Source organism: Cucumis melo, chromosome 12 (genome assembly GCF_025177605.1).
Source record: "Cucumis melo cultivar AY chromosome 12, USDA_Cmelo_AY_1.0, whole genome shotgun sequence".
NCBI classification, from domain to species: Eukaryota; Viridiplantae; Streptophyta; class Magnoliopsida; order Cucurbitales; family Cucurbitaceae; genus Cucumis; species Cucumis melo.
In genome coordinates this window covers 1,604,703-1,624,687 of record NC_066868.1, presented here as the reverse complement: position 1 = coordinate 1,624,687, position 19,985 = coordinate 1,604,703, and the positions used below count along the sequence as shown (strand labels likewise).

At 32.5% G+C, this 19,985-nt stretch overlaps 1 protein-coding gene across 1 annotated transcript; it reads left to right on the top strand.

The window, feature by feature from the left end:
• Window positions 1-5,926: 5,926 nt before the first annotated feature.
• On the top strand, window positions 5,927-13,180 carry LOC103497104 (cytosolic enolase 3). The gene is made up of 13 exons (XM_008459186.3): window positions 5,927-6,268; window positions 6,444-6,598; window positions 6,803-6,977; window positions 8,758-8,829; window positions 8,943-9,059; window positions 9,297-9,377; window positions 10,029-10,105; window positions 10,315-10,418; window positions 10,655-10,753; window positions 10,844-10,929; window positions 11,532-11,618; window positions 12,341-12,538; window positions 12,757-13,180. Exons 1-13 carry the CDS (start codon window positions 6,140-6,142, stop codon window positions 12,826-12,828), a joined length of 1,452 nt encoding a protein of 483 aa, XP_008457408.1. The 5' UTR covers window positions 5,927-6,139; the 3' UTR covers window positions 12,829-13,180.
• Window positions 13,181-19,985: the final 6,805 nt, after the last annotated feature.

Below are 19,985 nucleotides of genomic sequence, written 5' to 3'. Positions count from 1 at the left end.
GTAAAATATTTTTTAGCCATTTATAGTTAGGTTGGGAAGCAAGCAAATTTTTCAAGGAAATAAAAACAAAAAAAAAAATAGATGTTAAGTTTGGCTTATTTGACCTTTAAGAGAAGTTTAAGTGCTTAGATTGAGTTAAAAATCATTTTACTATAACTAGTCGGTTGATATTAGTTCTTTAATTAATTCAAGTTAGTTTGTATAACATTCCTAGTTAGAAACTCTATGGTAGTACTGAAACCTCTATTGTACTCTTATTCTCTCGACAAAGGTTGTTTGTGATACTATGAGGTCTTTCATGGATCCTCCTAAATTCTCATGGACTTCTAAGGTCCTCAGGTCCATCATGGATTCTCTTTTAAGTTTTCATATGGGTTCTATTAAAGTTCATCATTGGTCTTTTGAGTTTCCTCGTAGGTCATATCCAATCTACTCAAATTGGACTTCTGACACCATAAATGGTTATTGGTTGGCCATTGGCTTAATTATCGTTGATCTTCCCTCTCAATTTATCTCCATCCTTAGATCTTCATCTCTAGAACATCTCTCTTGACCCATCATCTCGGTAAATCTATCCATACATTAATTTGTTTTCAACAAAAACGTATGTTGAAAGAGTTATGTTCAGATGAATGACAAAAGACAACCGGAGCGTGATTGTAAAAATTGAAAGATGTATTGATCATTCTTTATACAACCACATTTTTAGTTTCAACTATAAATATGGCCAGAACCATTGTTATCCTTCGTCCCATTAAAAAAAAAACATTGTCGATGTCTTTTACCACATCATTCACATTATTAATTAATAACTATGTAGTCAAATTGAACTCATGATCTTTTAGTTAGTCACTGAAACTTTGTTTTGTTTTTTTTTTTTTTATCACCAAGCCAACTCATGATGGTTTAAGGTTGGACAACAAATACCCTATCTAGCTTAATGGTTGGACGACATTTTGAGATTTTTCTGTAACTGTGGTTTAAGGTTAAATTGATGAAATTAACATTGGGTTATCAAATCTATACTCAATTATTTTTATATGTGATTATCTGGGTCAGTTTACGCACACTTCGACTAATCTCACTGCATAACCCGTCTAACCCTACATATATGTCAAGAAAACTTGTAGGAAATTAATTAGTGGCCACCATGGATTATACTCCAATTTTGAAAATTTATTTTAAATACAATTCTAAACAATATTTACACCGTTTAAATTTAGATTGGATGAATCTCACTTATGAGCATTTGATCTAATTTAACTAAATTTTAAGTTTTTAATTTGAATATGTTTTTGAGTGTTTAGTTTGAAAAATAAGTTTAGTTTGAGATTATATTAAACTAGACTAACGTTGTACTTTGGATAGTTTAGTTTGAAAAAATAGTTACTTTAGGGGGAAAATACAATGTAGCAACCACTCGAAATAGGATTTGAAATGCATTTTAGATATTTTTCATCAAAATAGTTTCAATCAAAATTAATTTGAAAAAATATATTTTTTCTCAAGTCAATTCAAACGGGCCTTAAACTTCATCATTTGTTATAATAAATACTTATATTATATTAAAAGTAAGAATATTGCAATGTGTAACTTTATGAATGTTTACTTACAGTAGCAAATGTCTCAAACACTTGTGTTTCTTTTTAAAGGTTGTTGTGGATCGACCCATATTTAACCCAACTTTTTTTGCTCGACCCACATGTCTCAAACTTTTGTTTTTTAAGATTCTTAACGATTTCATATGACCGAAAATTATTTTTCCCACAATCTCTTGAGGGCTTCTTTAATTAATTTGAATATTTTTGCTCAAGTCGAATGAAGTTGGTTTGACCATATATTATTGAACAAGTTTATTTCATTCCTTGTTTGGTTTACTTTTATTTTTAGAACTCAACACGAAGTTTCTTTTTGCGGGGATAGAATGATGTAGGAATAGTATGACTATTCTATGTGAATTCCCTAATTACCCAAGTTGTAATGGACTTTATAAATACAATTCTTCCTCTATTTGATGAAACATCTAACAAATTAACTTGAGCTTTGGGTTGTTTGGGTTGTGTGAATTGTGAAATATTTTTTTAGCCATTTATAGGTAGGTTGGGAAGCAATCAAAATTTGCAAGGAAATAAGAATAAAAAGAAATAGATGTTAAGTTTGACTTATTTGACCTTTCAAAAGTTAAAGTGCTTAGATTGAGCTAAAAATCATTTTACTAAAAATTTTGATCTTTATGAAATAAATCGAGAGAACTCTGTTTTTTTAATAGTCGGTGTGAACTAACCAATTGATATTAGTTCTTTAATTAATTCAAATTAGTTTGTATAACATTCATAGTTAAAAATTCCATGGTAGGACTGAAACCTCTATTGTACTCTTATTCTCTCGACAAAGGTTGTTTGTGATACTACGAGATCTTCCATGGATTCTCCTAAATTCTCATGGACTACTAACATCTTCGGGTCCATCATGGGTTCTCCTTTAAGTTCTCATATGGGTTCTATTGAAGTTCGTCATTCGTCTTTTGAATTCCATCCTAAGTCATGCCCAATCTACTCAAATTGGTCTTATGATACCATGGATGGTTATTGGTTGGCCATTGGCTCAATTATCGTTGATCTTCCCTCTCAATTTATTTCCATCTTTAGATCTTCATCTCTAGAACATCGCCCTTGATCCATTGTCTCTGTAAATCTATCTATACATTAATTTATTTTCAACAAAAATGTATGTTGAAAGAGTTATGTTTAGATGAATGACAAAAGACGACTAGAACATGATTAAAAATTGAAAGACATATTGATTATCATTTATACAACCACAATTTTAGTTTCAACTATAAATATGGCTAGAACATTGTTATCCTCCGCCCATTAAAATAAAAAAAAACATTGTCGACGTCTTTTATTACATCATTCATGTTGTTAGTTAATAGTTATATGGTCAAATTGAACTAATGACCTCTTAGTTAGTCACTAGGATTATATTTTGTTTATTTATCAACAAGCCAACCCATGAGATGGTTAGTTTTTATACTTGACTTGTCACATCAATATCACGAATACTAATCTAAGCAACGGCACAGATGTCTTCCAAGTTCTAAACATCAAATGAGTATATTACGTCTTAGTTGATTTCTTCTTTCTCTTGGCATGTTGCATGTCCAAGGCTCTTTTTAAGGCACTTAGCGTGCATCCAAAAATAATCCTGCTCCAATCATAATTATTAAATGTATTCCAATCATCAACAATCTTGAAAAAATCCCGGTCCACTTTGGTTCGCCTATTTTTTCCTAACAAAAAATAGCTCTATAAAGTACACCAAAGCTAATTTCACCATATCATCATCGTCACCCTCGTATTCCAAAAATATATCCTCTAAGTCGCTTACATAAATACACTCTTTATCTTTGAATAACTTCTCCAACAATCTACTATTCCCAACCAACTAAATAGACTCCTCTTTAATACCCCATAGACCCGTTATGATGTTAAACTCTCTCCTACCAAAAGTACAATCCTTTCCTTCATCTTCCACCTCCCTTAACAATAAGTAGTGGATGAGTGGCCCATTAAAAACAATATTTAGGTCCAAAAGGTGCCCAAACTTTATTTTCCTAAATAAGGTTAATTGATCCGGTTTGAGTTTGGCTTTAATATTAGTCTTTTCTAAATGAAATAAACAACTTACTAGGGCATAAAAATGATGGAAATGATTAATCTTGTACACGGGTCCGTCAGACGATGTCGTAATTGAAGCATGAACAAAATAGAAACAAATGAAATATAATTGCATAGGAGACTTACTAAACATGTCATAAGATCGTGGTGAAAGTTTGGAATGTGCAAGATGTATGCGAGATACGTGCGAGAAATGTGCGAGATAAACCATGAGGGCCTAAAAGACTTACTAAGCATGCAAAGAATCACTCCAAATGGATTAGGAGGTGTATCAATTTGATTTTGAAATAAATAGTGAAAGTTTGAAATGTGCGAGATACGTGTGAGATATGTGCGAGATAAACCATGAAGGCCTAAGAGACTTACTAAACATGCAAAGAATCACTTCAAATGGATTAGAAGGTGTACCAATTTGATTTTGAAATAAATAGTGAAAGTTTGAAATGTGCGAGATACATGCGAGATAAACCATGAGGGCCTAAGAGACTTACCAAACATGCATAGAATCACTCCAAATGGATTAGGAGGGATACCAATTTCATTTTGAAATAAATAGTGAAAATTTAGAATGTGCGAGATATGTGTGATATACGTGCGAGATAAACCATTTAAAAAATCTAAAGGTATTTTACGGTTGTTTTTTCCTTGTTATCCTTATTTCATTTTATGGATTGTTTAATTTATTCTTTTAGAACAATCCAAGACACAATTAAATGGATATGTTGATGTCTTTTGACTTGAGTTTAGTTTAGAATATGTTTATGTCTAGTTTTATGATTTGACTTTAGTTTTATTCTCCTTCTATTTATCTTTAGTAAGTAAGATTCAAACCCTTGACCTCAAACAAAAAATGTGATGTATCATTTATATTATTTTCGCATTCAATTTACAAGTATCAATTTATATAAATGTTAAAATTTACACGACTTGCTCAAATGTTTGACATTCAATTATTGATTGTGTTAAATTACCGAGAAATGATGACATTTGAAAGACAATAAATATAGATAGGAGATTTGAATCATATCTCATATTAAACACAATTGTGTATCCATTAAGTTAGTGCTCGATTTGACAAAATAAACAAAACAAATCTCACCCAAAACTAATGTAGAAGTATTCTTTTCATTTTTTCGAGAGTTTAACCTATTCTTATCATAGAGTACAAAAATTACGGTTATTCTGTATAATTTAGCCGCAACCAATGCATTGACATTTATAAAGTATTTACACTCCACATCAAAATTAGAGGTCTTTTCAAAAATATAAAAAAGCGCTAAAATATTTACACTGTATAAAACAATTCAAAAAACGGAAAAAGCCTAGAGGCCCACCGTGTAAAATACCGAAACATGGCTACAAGTCGATCGTTTAAATATGGTTATAATTTATACGCGATCATTTAGATATGGTTCAATATATCATTTAGATATGACTATAATTTATACGCGATCGTTTAGATATGGTTACAATTTATACGCCATCGTTTAGATATGTAGATATGACTACAATTTATCTTTTTAATTCAATCGTTTAATTTTGTTACACGATCGTTTAGATTTGAGACCCAAATCTAAATGATTATCTAAATGATTTTTTTTTTAAAATTTGTTACCCAATTTTTTTAATTCTTTTGTACACGACCTAAAAAAAAGACTATGAAAGAAATAGCGGATAAATCGCTTGAAGGGAAGGACAAACTTGTAATATTTAAAAAATGGCTAACTTTATGGTTTGTTACATAAGTTTCCCTCAAAATTATTTGTAATTGATATTTGTCCTCAAAGCTAGTTCTTGCCATGAAGTTTTAATATTTCGTTTTATTTTATGATTTTTTAATACAACATTTATTAGGATCATTTTTCAAATATAACAAAATAAACCAAAATATTTATAAAATACAGTAAAATTCAAATCATATACATGGATATACTTTTATCGGTGTCTATCAATATTATTTATAGAGTTTGTTAATACACTTCTATCAATATCTATAGTATTTATCAATGATATATTCTAAAATTTTGCAATAATTTTCACATTTTTTTCGTTTATAATAATTTCAACATTTTTTTTAGATAAACGGTCAAAAATAAAAAAGTTCACCAGAAATTTACAAAATTATGCGTAATAAATCTTATTTTTTTAACATTTTTTTCTTCCATAGGTATAAATAATTTTTATATATTATTTTTGAAAAACTTCTTTCCTTTTATTATTATTATTTTTTAAAGTACCCCTTAGAAGGAGAAAAACCAATACAATACATTATAGGATGTTCCCACGATACATTTCAAGCTTCCAGTGGAACGCCACCGCGCGACGTTGCGAAGGTGTCCATAGTTTTTAACCCAAGGTCTCGTCACTCCAACTCCAGCAGCAACACACCGGAGAGCAGCAACCAAATTCAGAGCTCACTGCAACATCCAATCCCTGTATTTTCTACCCACCAATTCGCCATGGAGAAGAAGCAGCTGAAAGAAATGTCCGTCCAAGAGTATCTTGACAAGTACATGCTCTCCCGGAAGATCGAGGAAGCGGTCAATGCTGCTGTTAGGGCGAAAACTCCCGATCCTGTTCTCTTCATCGTAATTTCTCCTTTCCCCTCCCTCTGTGTTGTCTTCCTTGGAAATGTGGTGGAAATTTATTTGAATTGTTTTTTCTTACAATCAATCATCGAAACTGGAGGGAATTGCGTTCAATTTATTTTTGTCGTTGTTCACTCCTCGTCTCTGTTTACTTTTTTTTTTCTTTTTCAAACAGTCGAATCATATGAAGAAAGCAATTCCTTCGGTGATTACAAAAATTAAAGCTCGGCAGATCCTTGATAGTAGAGGAATTCCGACTGTTGAAGTCGATTTATACACCAACAAAGGAGTTTTCCACGCTTCCGTGCCCAGTGGCGATCCGGCTGGCATGTAAGGTTCCATGGATATTAGCATAAGCTTCTACTTGAAAGAGAACGATTATCTTCATTTCAAAAGCTTTTGTTAGAGGATGTCTTGCGAACTTTTCTGGTGGCATTTTTAGTTTCAATGAACGAAAAATGGCTTCCTTATACCTCTCGAGTTCCTATACATTTATTTTTAGCTGGATTTTGAGTGTATTGTTTATTTTTCCAGGTATGAGGCTGTAGAGCTACGCGATGGAGACAAGGGAACATACCTTGGAAATAGTGTCACTAAAGCAGTAAAAAATATCAACGAGAAGATATCGGAAGCATTGATTGGTAGGGATCCTACGCAACAATATGAAATTGACCAGGCCATGAAAGATTTGGATACGACAGAAAAGAAGGTGGTAGTTCATCAATTTTCCTGATCTCACGAACTTGATGCGAGTGTTACTTGTATGCTAACTTCTGCCTCATTCTGTGCTCTGGGATATCTGGTATGTGTGAGCATTAATGAAATGTTAATGGATTGAAAGTAAACATGGTCCTCATCCTTTCGGCTGGTTAGCTAAAGGGGTTTAAGGCACCCATCGGAATCTTTGGAAAGATATTTTGAAAGAGCTCCCATATTTTATTCCTTGGGTCGGGAGTGTTGTGGGGGGAGACTGGAGAGAAGAGAGACGTATATTTGGGAAGATCTATGGGTGGGGGAAAGACCTCTTTGTGGGTTATTCCCTCGTTTGCATCATTTGTCTTTGTTGAATAATCATTTTGTGGCTGACTTTTTGGTGTGGACTGGGAGCTCCTGCACTTTTTCCATTGGGTTCCGTCACACTTCGATAGGGAAACAATGGACATGGTGGCGGCTCTCATTTTCCTTCTCAAGAGTCATTCTTTCTGTCTTGGAAGGAGAGATATGTGGGTTTGGAGCCCTTCTCCTTTAGAAGGGTTCTCGTGCAAGTCTTTCTTTTAGTGTCTGGTTAACCCTACCCTGTGGGCAAGTCGTCCTTTTCTTTGGTTCGATGGATTAAGGTTCCTAGAAAGGTAAGATTCTTTCTTTGGGAGGTTCTTCTTGACCGTTGGTATGTTGGACAAACTTTCTAGAAAATTACCTTTACTAGTTGGTCCTTTCTGTTGTATTTTGTGTCAGAAGGCAGAGGAAGACTTGGACCATGTTCTCTGGCATTGTAAGCTGGCAAACTATGTTTGGGACGTCTTTTTTTCAGACGTTTGAGTTTTGCGTATGCTCGACATAGAGATGTTAGAGGGATGATTGAGGAGTTCCTCTTCAATAATCTGTTGTTCGGGGAGAAAGGCTGTTTGCTGTGGTGCGCATGTGTGCGCGCGATTATGTGGGTGTTGTGGGATGAGAGAAATAGGAGTGTGTTTAGGGGGGTTGAAAGGGGGAGCGGGGAGATTTTGTCGGTTGTTCGGTTTCATATTTCTCATTGGGCTTGGATTTCGAAGATCTTTTGTAATTATCTTTTAGACTAGATTTTGTATGGCTGGATCCCCTTCTTGTAGAGGGGGTCTCCTATTCTTGTGGGCTTGGTTTTTTGTGTGCCCCTATCTTCCTTCATTTTTTTTTCCTTAATGAAAGCTTTTTATTCTATAAAAAAATAGAAAAAAATGTTAAAGGATTGAGAACATTGAATTTAGTTTAGATCCTATACTGCACTGTCTATTGGGAAGTGGGACTAAGTATTTGTTTATGCTGAATTTTTTTATCACGTGCTTCCGATCATAGTTTCCATTTTGTCATAAATTTAAATTCCAGCCCACCTTGAAGATTCTCTTAGCAAAGTTTCTGCTTATGCCGATACTGATTTGCTAAATTTGACAATCAGTTATGAGTTAAAAGAGTCTACCTACGATATCTCAGATTCTCAATTCAATATGAAAGAAGAAAGAATTAGCATTTATGTTGATTTAGAGTCACATGGACTGGTATGTTATACGTTTTACGTGAAACAGGACGCAATAGTTTTTTCTTTATTTATCTTTTAAGTCCTTTACTATTTTGGGTGTTTCACTATGATAATGTTCATGTTTGTTTGCATAATAGATGGTTTATGATTAGAAGATAATCTGATTGGATTGTTCTGTACACAAGAATTTATTTTCTAAGGTGGTCTATTTAGATGCCTTTTCATTTAGTAGTTTTATTGCCAATACATACTGCAGGGTGAACTTGGAGCAAATGCTATACTTGCCGTGTCAATTGCAGTTTGCAGAGCTGGTGCTGCTGAAAAGGAGGCATGCATTTTATTAATCTCTTTTATATAGATTTATTTGTTGTTGTTTTCCCCCATTTTTTTATGGGTATTTGTAGAATCCTGTACAAAGATTCTTAAACAAAGTATTTTCAGGTTCCACTCTATAAGCATATTGCAGACCTTGCTGGCAAAACAAACTTGATCCTTCCTGTCCCAGCCTTCACTGTACTTAGCGGAGGAAAACATGCTGGCAATAATCTGGCCATTCAGGTATGCTGTGGTAAGGATCAAAGTAGTCATGATCATTTTTTTGTTTCTTCTTCTTTTTTTGTTAGATGCGAGGGTTCTTTAAGCATCCCATATAGGCTATAGCAAATAATCAGTTCAAGAAACCATCAACTCTGTGTGTACCCTGTGTCTAGTAATTCAATCTATACACAATTATATAAATGGAGGCTATTGTGGCTTGCAACTATACTAGTTTAGACTGACTGGAACTGTTATCAGGAAATCATGATTCTTCCAATTGGTGCTAGCAAGTTTGAAGAGGCATTAAAAATGGGCTCTGAAACTTTCCATCACTTAAAGGTGTGATTCCATTTATCTACTGCCCGATCTCTGGGTTTATTACTTCACCTTGTCAATGCATTCAATTATATCAGTTCATATATTTTGTAAAAGTAATATCTTCTAGTTTGTCTTCTTCTTTCTCTACATGATTGTTTAATATTTTCATGACAAGGATCTAGGATATTTATTATGTATATCCATATTATCAAATGACAAATAGGTAGTATTGCTATTTTAATTTCGTTGAGGTTTTTTTAGTATTACACCACACTGAATGATCTAATTAATATCAAAAGTATCTCTTTAATCCTATATTATACCTTTTAAATTCTTTTTATGGTATATTGCATGCATTGCACCAATTTTAGGGATTCGTAGTCATTCATTTACGCATTCTGTCTCATGGCATGCTCTTTTTTTGTTTTCCGAGCTGTCTTAGGTACCCAAACCATTATTGAAGCTTACCAAGTGTGTTCAACTTACTGACAAACATGTTGCAAAGTTGCGCATGGTCTACCCACTTATCAATCTATTTAAAAATAATGTCATTATATTTTCCTGTGGGTTTTTATTGGAACTCCAACCAACGAAGTTTGCTCTGTTTGGAAGCTACATTGTTAATTATGCCATATATTATTAAAAATGTGATTCCTTTGGAAAAAATGGCAGGCTGTAATTACTGAAAAGCATGGTGCCCATGATTGTAATTTTGGTGAAGATGGTGGATTTGCCCCAAATATATCCAGGCAAGATACTGGATCAAATTTTTTTTGGTTTGCTTATATGGATCTGTGGACCTAGTTTCTTCCGCCATGATGAACAGCATTCTAGTATGAGAAGGATAGAACACTACATATTATGTACTTTTATAGTTGTTGGCTGCTTTGTTGAGTCGGGTCATTGAGATAACACTCAGCCAAAACCATGTTTTTAATTAGTTGTTCTCTATTGACAGTTTTAAAGAAGCCCTGGATCTTGTAGAAGAGGCTATTAACAGAGGAGGGTATAACGAGAGAATCAAGATAGCAATAGATGTTGCTGCTACTAATTTCTGCATGGGTGAGTGAAAAGTTCCTGAAAAAGAGCCTAATTTGAACAGTTGGAATTTGAAAAACTGAAGAAATGGTTCTCAAGATGATTAACATGCATAATACGTGTTGATGATGATAATCCACGGGCATCCCTCTTTCTCCAATTATTTTCCTTGCTTGAATAAACCCATTAATTTGCTTACATGAAATGTTTCCTGCCCTGCATCAACATTTCCCATGGTTTACATCTTTTGTTCGCTGAAGGTACCAAATATGATCTTGACTTCAAAGCCCCAAACAAGTCGGTTCAAAATTTCAAGTCAGGAAAGGATATGATAGATATGTACAAAGAACTATGTGCTGGTATATACATCTCTTGTACAACTTTATCATTATACGTTTTTGTTACTTGTTTTCAACAGTGGGCTTATTTCCTCTACTCTTTTGTTTTAGACTATCCTATTGTATCAATTGAAGATCCATTTGACCGGGAGGACTGGGATCACACCAAACATTTTTCTAGCCTTGGAATTTGTCAGGTTTCTCCTCATACTTGTATCTAAAGCATCCACCGGAAGTATATTTATTTTAACTCAAAGGGCTGGAGATTGTGGTTGAAAATCTGGAGTCGGGGGGTTGAACATAATAGTTAAAAGATAAATTATGATCAAGACCCAAAAGTTATGAGTTCAATTCCCCCAACATCACTTGTAAATTTATAATATCTGTATGCCCTTAGTTTCTTGCCTGGCCATGCAGGTGTCAGATTATTCTTCTTCTTTGCAAGCCTGATGAGCTTGTAGAATGTCAATTTGACTACCCTTTTAAACATCAAATTGCTAGCAATTTGTAGAATACAGTTAACCAAACTGTCAAAGAATCAGACAACTTGGTTGCTTTGGCTCTTACAGTAGTATAGGAGGCCTTTTGATATCTTTCTAACTGAAAGAAAAAAGAAGAGGAAGAGGAGGATGAGGTCCTTTCTATTATACTCGAGTTCAATGTTTCCTTGACCTTTGAAATCCGATGTTTCTGTTTCTGTTTAATTTTCTTACCTATAAGTTTACTTAATCCTGTACCGTTCTATTCTTTAGCTAGTATCACTACCCAGTGCTTCTTCAATAATTTTGATTTTTTGTAGGTAGTGGGAGGTGACTTGTTAATGTCAAACAAAAAGCGCATTGAGAGAGCAATTGATGAGTTCACTTGTAATGCCCTCCTCCTCAAGGTAAAAACGTCCTCTTTTTTCTTTTTGGTTTATATTTACAAATGTAGTATTTCTTTGATTATCTTCTTTTATTTACATATTGTGGAATATTCTCATGTCTTAAGTCTGTCCATAAAATCATTAATCCTACGAGGCTATGGAGAATTGAAACTAAAACACCATACTGACTTTTTTTTGCATCCTTTTTGGTGCAAAAAGCACCGTCAACAGTGAAGCCTGATTTGCTAGATATATGAAAAAGTCTTTGCGTGTCATAGTGTAAAGGCATGATTTTAAAATGATCCTAATCACTTATGTCATGTTAGTCCGAAGCTCGTTTTTAATCATTCCAAATTAATTTAAAAGTATTGAAAGCAATTAACAACAACCCGAGACTTACGTGGAAACCCGAGAACCGGGAGAAAAACCACGATACTTTAGTTTTTATTATTTTTCTTATGAACTGAATACAATAGGTACAAAGGGAGAATAAATAGAGTACAATGGGAATAAGAAAGGAAAAGATCTAGGAAATATTTAGGAAATAAAATCTTATATATTATTCTTTCCAAAAGTATTCTAGGGCAAAACCCTACTAATTCTTTCTAACAGAAAGCATGTTTTTTTGCAATTGTAGACATGATAACAGTGATTTTAACCATTCACTGTCACCCCCAAATATAGCCGTAAAATCTCACCAATTTGGCTGTCTAAGTTTGATAATTTCATGAGACGAAATGTAGGTAAATCAGATTGGTACGGTTACTGAAGCCATTGAAGTCGTGAAGCTTGCTAAGGACGCCCAATGGGCAGTTGTGGCATCTCACAGATGTGGAGAAACAGACGATACTTTCCTAGCCGATTTATCGGTTGGACTTTCCACATGTCAGATCAAAGCGGGTGCACCTTGTAGAGGAGAACGGCTAGCCAAATATAATCAGGTCTAATTCCTTGGAATATTTTTCTCACTTGCCTAATATAATACAACTCAACTTGAGAATCTTTAATGCTTTTTAATCACACGATACCTGATAAAAACCTTTTGTAGTAGCTGATAGTGAAATCATAGTAGACTCGTATTGTCAATTTCATTTCTCATAATAACAATATTACAATTTCATTAACTACACATGACTAATAATCCCTGAGGTTAATGCAGTTGCTCCGTATTGAAGAAGAGCTTGGAGATCAAGCAATTTATGCTGGTGAAGATTGGAGGGCAGCTTGCTGATTCTTGTTTGTTCCATACCTCAAATTTATGCGGATCCATACGATTTCCTTCCCATGACTTGACAGCAGGGTACGACTCCGACCACAGTGCTGTTTCTTCTATTCTCTCCTTGTTTCACCAGAATAGAAACTTTAGAACAATAGGCCACACGATATATTGTGTGTTTATTATTTTTCTTTCTAATTTTGAAGTTTTGTGATTTGAAGAGCAAGTTAGGCAATACCAAGCGATTCTGGAGTAGGAAGATTATATCTATAATTGTTTCCTTAGCAGCTGTTTCGTCATACCTTATTGATAATTGGTTCTTAAAACCTGTGGTTTATCGAGCTGTTTAGTTACTATTGTTTCACCATATCTATGATTGTGAATGTGACTTAAAAAGAATAATTTAGGGACTGTTTGGTAACGAAGGTATCGACACGGAAAAAAATTCAGGTAAGATGGAAATTGACATGTTTGTGAAGGATTCCATTTACGTTATAATTTGGCACATAATTAAATGATATAATAATTTGTTTTGTGGAGTCTGCATTGTTCTTAAATGCTAATATCATAGCAAGCAACAAATTTAGGGTAGTTTGAACCATTCTTCATTCTACAACTTTTCCCTATTCTACTTCTAAAGATGGGCAATGATCAACTCAAATTTTAAAGGCTCGACTTGGAATAACCATCGATATATACGTACCCATGTATTTTGATGGTATAATTTGATCTCACAAAATGTTGATTGGCATTGGGCTATGCTTGGACATCTTTATAAATTGAAAAATAAAGGGAAGTCAATGGCGTTATAAATTATAATTGTAGTTTTTCTAGCTTTTATCTAATCAATAAATATCTACCTGGACAACATTTGAAGCCTTCTCTAGTTGGTCAAGTTTTCTCTCTCCCTCTCTCTCTCAAATCACTCTACCAAACTAATGGTTTGATCTTTAGCTTTTATAGACATTGAAATTTTGCACTTATTCTTAGTTGATTTGTATGAAAGCATAATCGTACTGGTATGGTGACCACATTTCATTGATTAAATTGTTTTTACATAGATTAAATTGTTTTAAAATCGGAATACATAGACCATACGATCACAAATCAAATTTTATAGAGTAAATTGTTACCCACGGAAGTTTAATAATTTATAATCCAAAATTAGCTCCTAACCTAGGAAGGTTGAAACTAATTGTTTAAATATAAGGTTAAAAGATCATTTTTTTTAATTAATTGTATTGTATTTTATTTTAGTCTACACTTCTTTAAAAAAAAATAAATCAAATTTAATAATGGGAAACTTACATAAATGTAACAAAACTGTAAACTATTTACAATCCGTATAACAAGTCCATTAAGATAAATTATCTTTTCAGAATTCCTTATTTATCCTTAATCTTTTATAACGATCTTTCAAATTTGATGTTCTTCTTCTTCTCGATTTTTTTACGATCGTCGTTCTCAAGTTATTCATCCCGTCTTTTATATATCTTTTATCTCAATCATTCTTTGCTTTTTTTCGTAATTTTCGACAACATTCGCTCTCACATCCATCATCTTTGATAACATCGCTTCTCTTCTTGTCATCTTGGACAATCAAGATGGTGTATATTGCTCTGTTAATATCGTCTCAGTGATTTTGGTTTTAGTGAGTATTCTAAATATTGTTTTTTCTTTGAACTATTTAGTTGATTATAAAATTTCATTCAAAATTATATATTTCGACGTGAAGATAGAATGTTTAGAATATGTAGGTATTACTGTAATACATCATGTATTTAGTTATGAAGATCGTTGAAGATTTTGATTACTGTTTACGTCGATTTAAGAATTTATATTTCAGTATGAACGTCGTTTTTGTTTTTTGTTGTTTGTATGAATTTAAAGTTTTTTTTTCATTTTGAACTTTTAAGAATCATTGTAAGAATTGTGTATTTCATTATGAAGATCGATAGTTTGTAGTTTTTCAGGATAATTTTCATTGAATTACTTGATCGTTTACGTCTATCAACATTATCATTTAGCAATATACAGACGATCGTTTTGCTATATGAACACGATTGTTCATCTTTATGAACATGAAAATTTTTAATATTTTGTATGATCAGCATCTTTAAACGATCGTGTATCAGAATCAATACAATGGTTTAAACGATCAGCGTCTTTAAACGACCATGTATCAAATACAATACGATGGTTTAAACGATCAGTGTCTTTAAACGATCGTCTATAGCTTATTCTATACGATAATTTAATTTTTTATATACGATCGTCTATTGATGTTAAACAATTGTTTAGTATTTATTAACTTCTTTGCACGATCGTTTAGTATTCTCTTATTACATCTAAATACTTAATTATATATATATACATATTAGAATGTCTATTCCTATTGTTGTTTTTTATGGAGATCAATGGAATGTCTGCAATGTTTATGAGAATTACTCAGTGTCCGAAATTCTAGTAGATATGCGAGTCAGCTTTAACTCTTTGGTTGTTTTAACATGTGAACAACTTGAATTGGATGAATCAGTAGAATTATCTGTTTTACTTGATTTTGGTAAAAGTAATGTTCAAACTGTTGTGCCAATAAAGAAGGACAATGATGTTGCTTGGTAATTAGCTTTTGCTAAAGATGCAACTAGCAGACATCCATTAGTTGTCCATGTAAGTATTAATTGTTTGGGAATGTCTTCTTCATCTAGAAGTGTACGGAAGAATGTTGATATGTCACTGAATATAGGTTTTTCTTCTTCTGTTTCAAATGATGAAGTTATAAGAGATATCTCTTATTATTCTGATTTGAAGGAAAAAAGTTTATTTGAAAGTAAAGAAGTGCTTTCAAAGTGCTTTTGCATAATAGTAGTGAAGAACAACTTTCAATTTATGACTACAGTATCAAATTTGAGGTCTCTTGAATTTATATATATGCAAGAAGGTTGCAAATGGTATGCAAGGCATCTAGTTATAAGAAGAGTGATTTGTGAATGCTATGAAAATACACTTCTGACCATGATTGTTCATTAAGTACTGCCTAAAGTTCTCACATGCAAGCTTTTTCAACAGTAATTGTTAATTGTTTGATAGATGATTTTAGATTCATGTCTACTGATATTTCCATTCCTAAAGAGATTGTGCATAAGGCTCGTACAAATTTTGGAGTTAATATAAGTTACCTAAAAACTTGGAGGGCGAAAGAACATATGGTAAAGATATTACATGGTGACATAGTTGAATTGTATGCATTGATAAATTGGTTGAATCTAACCCAGGTATGATCGGTTTTGCATATCAAATTTAAATTGATTTGCAGATAGATGTGGATAGACTAATATCATAGTCTATCTAGATAGACCAATATTGACATTTTTCATATTCTTTCTGTTCTTTTTTGTTTGTAGTGATAGAAATGCGTTTTTAATTATTATAGGTACATGCACTACTTTAGAAATATATGATAGTGGTCATTTCAAGTTTTGCTTTATGGCTTTTGATGCAACAATTGATGGGTAAAAATATTGTAGACCTACTATTGCTGTTGATGAGAAATTTTTGAAATGTAAGTTTGGTGGTATCCTATTAACAACCTCATCACAAGATGGTAACAATCAAATCTTCCCTCTTGCTTTTGCCATTGTAGATTCTGAAAATGATGTATCATGGACATAGTTTTTTGAGAAGATACGAGGTAGTTTTTCAGAGCGGGCTAATTTAGTCGTTGTTTCTGATATGCATCTTACCATCCCCAAAGGAGTTTTAAGAGTGTTTCCTGATGTTGAATATTGTGTGTGCACAAAACATCTTTTAAGTAACTTGAAACTCCATTTTAAGGATCCACTACTTGATAAGTATTTCTTTAGCTGTGCTTATGCCTACACTGTTGAAGAATTTGAGTACCACATGAGATGCATGAAGTCTGTTTGTTCAAATATTAGAATTGTCTTAGTAGTGTTGGTTTTGAGAAGTGGTCTCGGAAATATTCACGTAGACGAAGGTATAGAATGATGACATCAAATTGTGTAGAAAGTGTAAATTTAGTGTTTAAAGATCTTAGAGAACTAACTGTGGCTACGATGCTTTTTTCAATTAGGGATGTATTGTAAAAGTGGTTTTATGAACGAAGTAGAGCTGCTTCTACAATGAAGAGTCGTTTGACTTCTTGGGAGGAGAACGTTCTGCATTTAGAACATGAAAAGTCGAGAAGATTATTGGTAAGAATTTTTTTTATCTCGGACAGTTAGAGATAGATTGCTATCTTTGTCTATCTGATAGATAAAAATAATAATTTATCTGTTCCTTTCTCAGATAGGCACTGATAGATTGATATTTATATATATATATATGATGTATACATAGATTGAAATCTATTTCTTATTATTTTATTAATTGTCTTTATTTGTGTTATGTATTAGGTTGATCCAATAATTACAATTGAATACCAAGTAACGGATGGAAATCAATAATTTATTGTGAAGTTAAACGTGGAATCTTGTAGTTGTCGAGTATGGGATGTTGAAGAAATTCCTTGTGCACATGCTCTTGCTGTTCTACGAATGCTTAATTTAGATACTTATTCTTACGTATCTGAGTTTTATTATAGAGAAACACTATTAGCAACATACAATGGTTGTATTTAACCTGTTAGATCTTATTTGGATTGGGGAGTTGTAGATTATGTTATGAAAATATTACCTTCAGTCTTTAAACGGAAGGCTGGAAGACTAAGAAAACAAAAAATTCCATCTGTTGGCAAATTTAGTAGTTCAACCAGATGTTCCAATTGTAATCGTAAAGAACATAATAGTAGGACCTATAAACAATGGAAGGTTTGAAAAATTAATGAAGATGTGTACTCTCTCTCTTTCATTATTATGTATACACGTTTGATATTAAATTTGATGGAGAGTTAATATTGTTTAGATATATAAACGATCGCTTAATATTGTTTATCTGTATTAAGAATATCATTTAGACTTTAATAACGATCACTTAAGGATATATGCATGATCTTTTACATTAGTGTGATACATATAAACGATCGCTTAATATTCTTCACATGTACGTTTAGGAAATCGGTTTGACTTAAGTGCATGGTGCTCTATGATATTTTACATGATCGTTTAGATTAATCGAAAAATTCGCTATTGTTTAGATATTAGTGTGGTATATATAAATGATCGCTTAATATTGTTTATGTGTATTAAGAAAATCGTTTAGACTTTACTAAACGATCGCTTAAATATATATGCATGATCTTTTACATTAGTGTGATACATATAAACGATCGCTTAATATTCTTCACATGTACGTTTAGGAAATCGGTTTGACTTAAGTGCACGATGGTCTATGATATTTTACATGATTGTTTACATTAATTGGAAAATTCACTATCGTTTAGATATTAGGGTGGTATATATAAACGATCGTTTAATATTGTTTATGTGTATTAAGAAGATCATTTAGACTTTACTAAATGATCGCTTAAGGATATATGCACGATCTTTTACATTAGTGTGATACATATAAACGATCACTTAATATTCTTCACATGTACGTTTAGGAAATCGGTTTGGCTTAAGTGCATGATGGTATATGATATTTTACATGATTGTTTAGATTAATTGGAAAATTTGCTATCGTTTAGATATTAGTGTGATATATATAAATGATCGCTTAATATTATTTATGTGTATTAAGAAGATTGTTTAGACTTTACTAAACGATCACTTAAATATATATGCACGATCTTTTACATTTCTCTACACGAATGTTTTTATATCTTTATACAATTGTTTTGTGATATCTATCTAAATGAATACAAACATTAAGTCAAAATTTTATTAAAATTAAAAAGTAAAAACTGGACATGTACATGAACAAAATATACATTTATTTACCAAAAATATTTATTTTCCTAAAGTTCTAGTACTTACTGTTGTCTAAATAGTTTCATGTTATCCATAGTTAGACAATCATGGTCAGCATTTGTCACAAGGTATTCAATAAATTTCACACAAAAAATCCCACAATCTAATGAACGCCCTTTTTGTAATGTGGTATTTGATTTGACTACTAGCCAAGGACTATATTTGAAATGTTTTGAATGGATATTCATTCCAATTGCAATTGCGAGTGAGGGGATGCATTGTGCAAGCATTTCAAGAGCTTCATCAACAAGTTTGTTTTCAACATATTTTGGCATTGAGTCGAAGACGTAGATCTTGCATTTTCTCATATCAGCTGCAACAGCCAACTAATGTTCTTTTATGTTGGCCGATCACGTAGTTGACATCTCCCCACCCTTCTTTATCTTGGAAATCATCAAGAGCTGTATTAAAATAGTATTCCAAATCTGTTCTGCTCATAGTTCTAGATGTGCTGTTGTGTTTGCCCATTCAACTTTCTTATTGTCTGCTGTTAGCACATGATTATCAAAAAGTCGTTGCCAAACTGTGCAGTGTTGTTTATTGATTCTAGTCTTGAAGAACAAGTAAAAAAATTAGTTAAAATATAATTATGCACTTTAACTTCTATAGGAAAAAAAAAGAATGACAACTTACTATAAATGCCGAATCTAGTACTCACATTTTTTTCTACAAGTGGGTCAATAGCAAATCCATAGTCTACAAAAAAAATTAAACGATCGTTTAGTGAATAGAAGCGATCATCGTTTAGCAAATACAAGTGATCGTTTACAACATTCTTTCCTTACTAAGCGATTATGTATTATATATAAACGATCGTTTGGTTAGATAAAGTATATTGTACTCAATCGTGTAGTTTTATATATAAAATGAAATTTGGAAAGAGTACTTACATTTCCTAGTATCTATGTGTTTTCTTCAAGCTTTTTGAAAAATACTTTCTTTCTGGTTATGGACACTACTGTCCTTTCTTCATGAGTTATTTTTTTTGATCTTTTCCAAGAAAAGTATGCCTTCCATAATTTTGGATCCACTTGCCACATGGGATCATATCTATCCACATCTCTGAATTTGACATATGGGACAGGTATTGTAGGTTATGATATGACCTCAGTAGATGTTGTGGGTGGATTAACTTGTTGATCTTGATCAGACACCTTTTTATCTGCTATTTTAGATAGCTTTCTTCTTTTCATTGGTTTTTGTTGTTCATTTATTTTCTATAATGCACAATATTGTTAACTA

Excerpts from the sequence above, each read along its gene's own strand:
- LOC103497104 (XM_008459186.3), top strand. The coding sequence starts at position 6,140 with ATGGAGAAGAAGCAGCTGAAAGAAATGTCCGTCCAAGAGTATCTTGAC. Across the intron at positions 6,269-6,443 it reads CCGATCCTGTTCTCTTCATC|TCGAATCATATGAAGAAAGC; the intron begins GTAATTTCTCCT and ends TTTTTCAAACAG. Across the intron at positions 10,419-10,654 it reads TGCTACTAATTTCTGCATGG|GTACCAAATATGATCTTGAC; the intron begins GTGAGTGAAAAG and ends TGTTCGCTGAAG.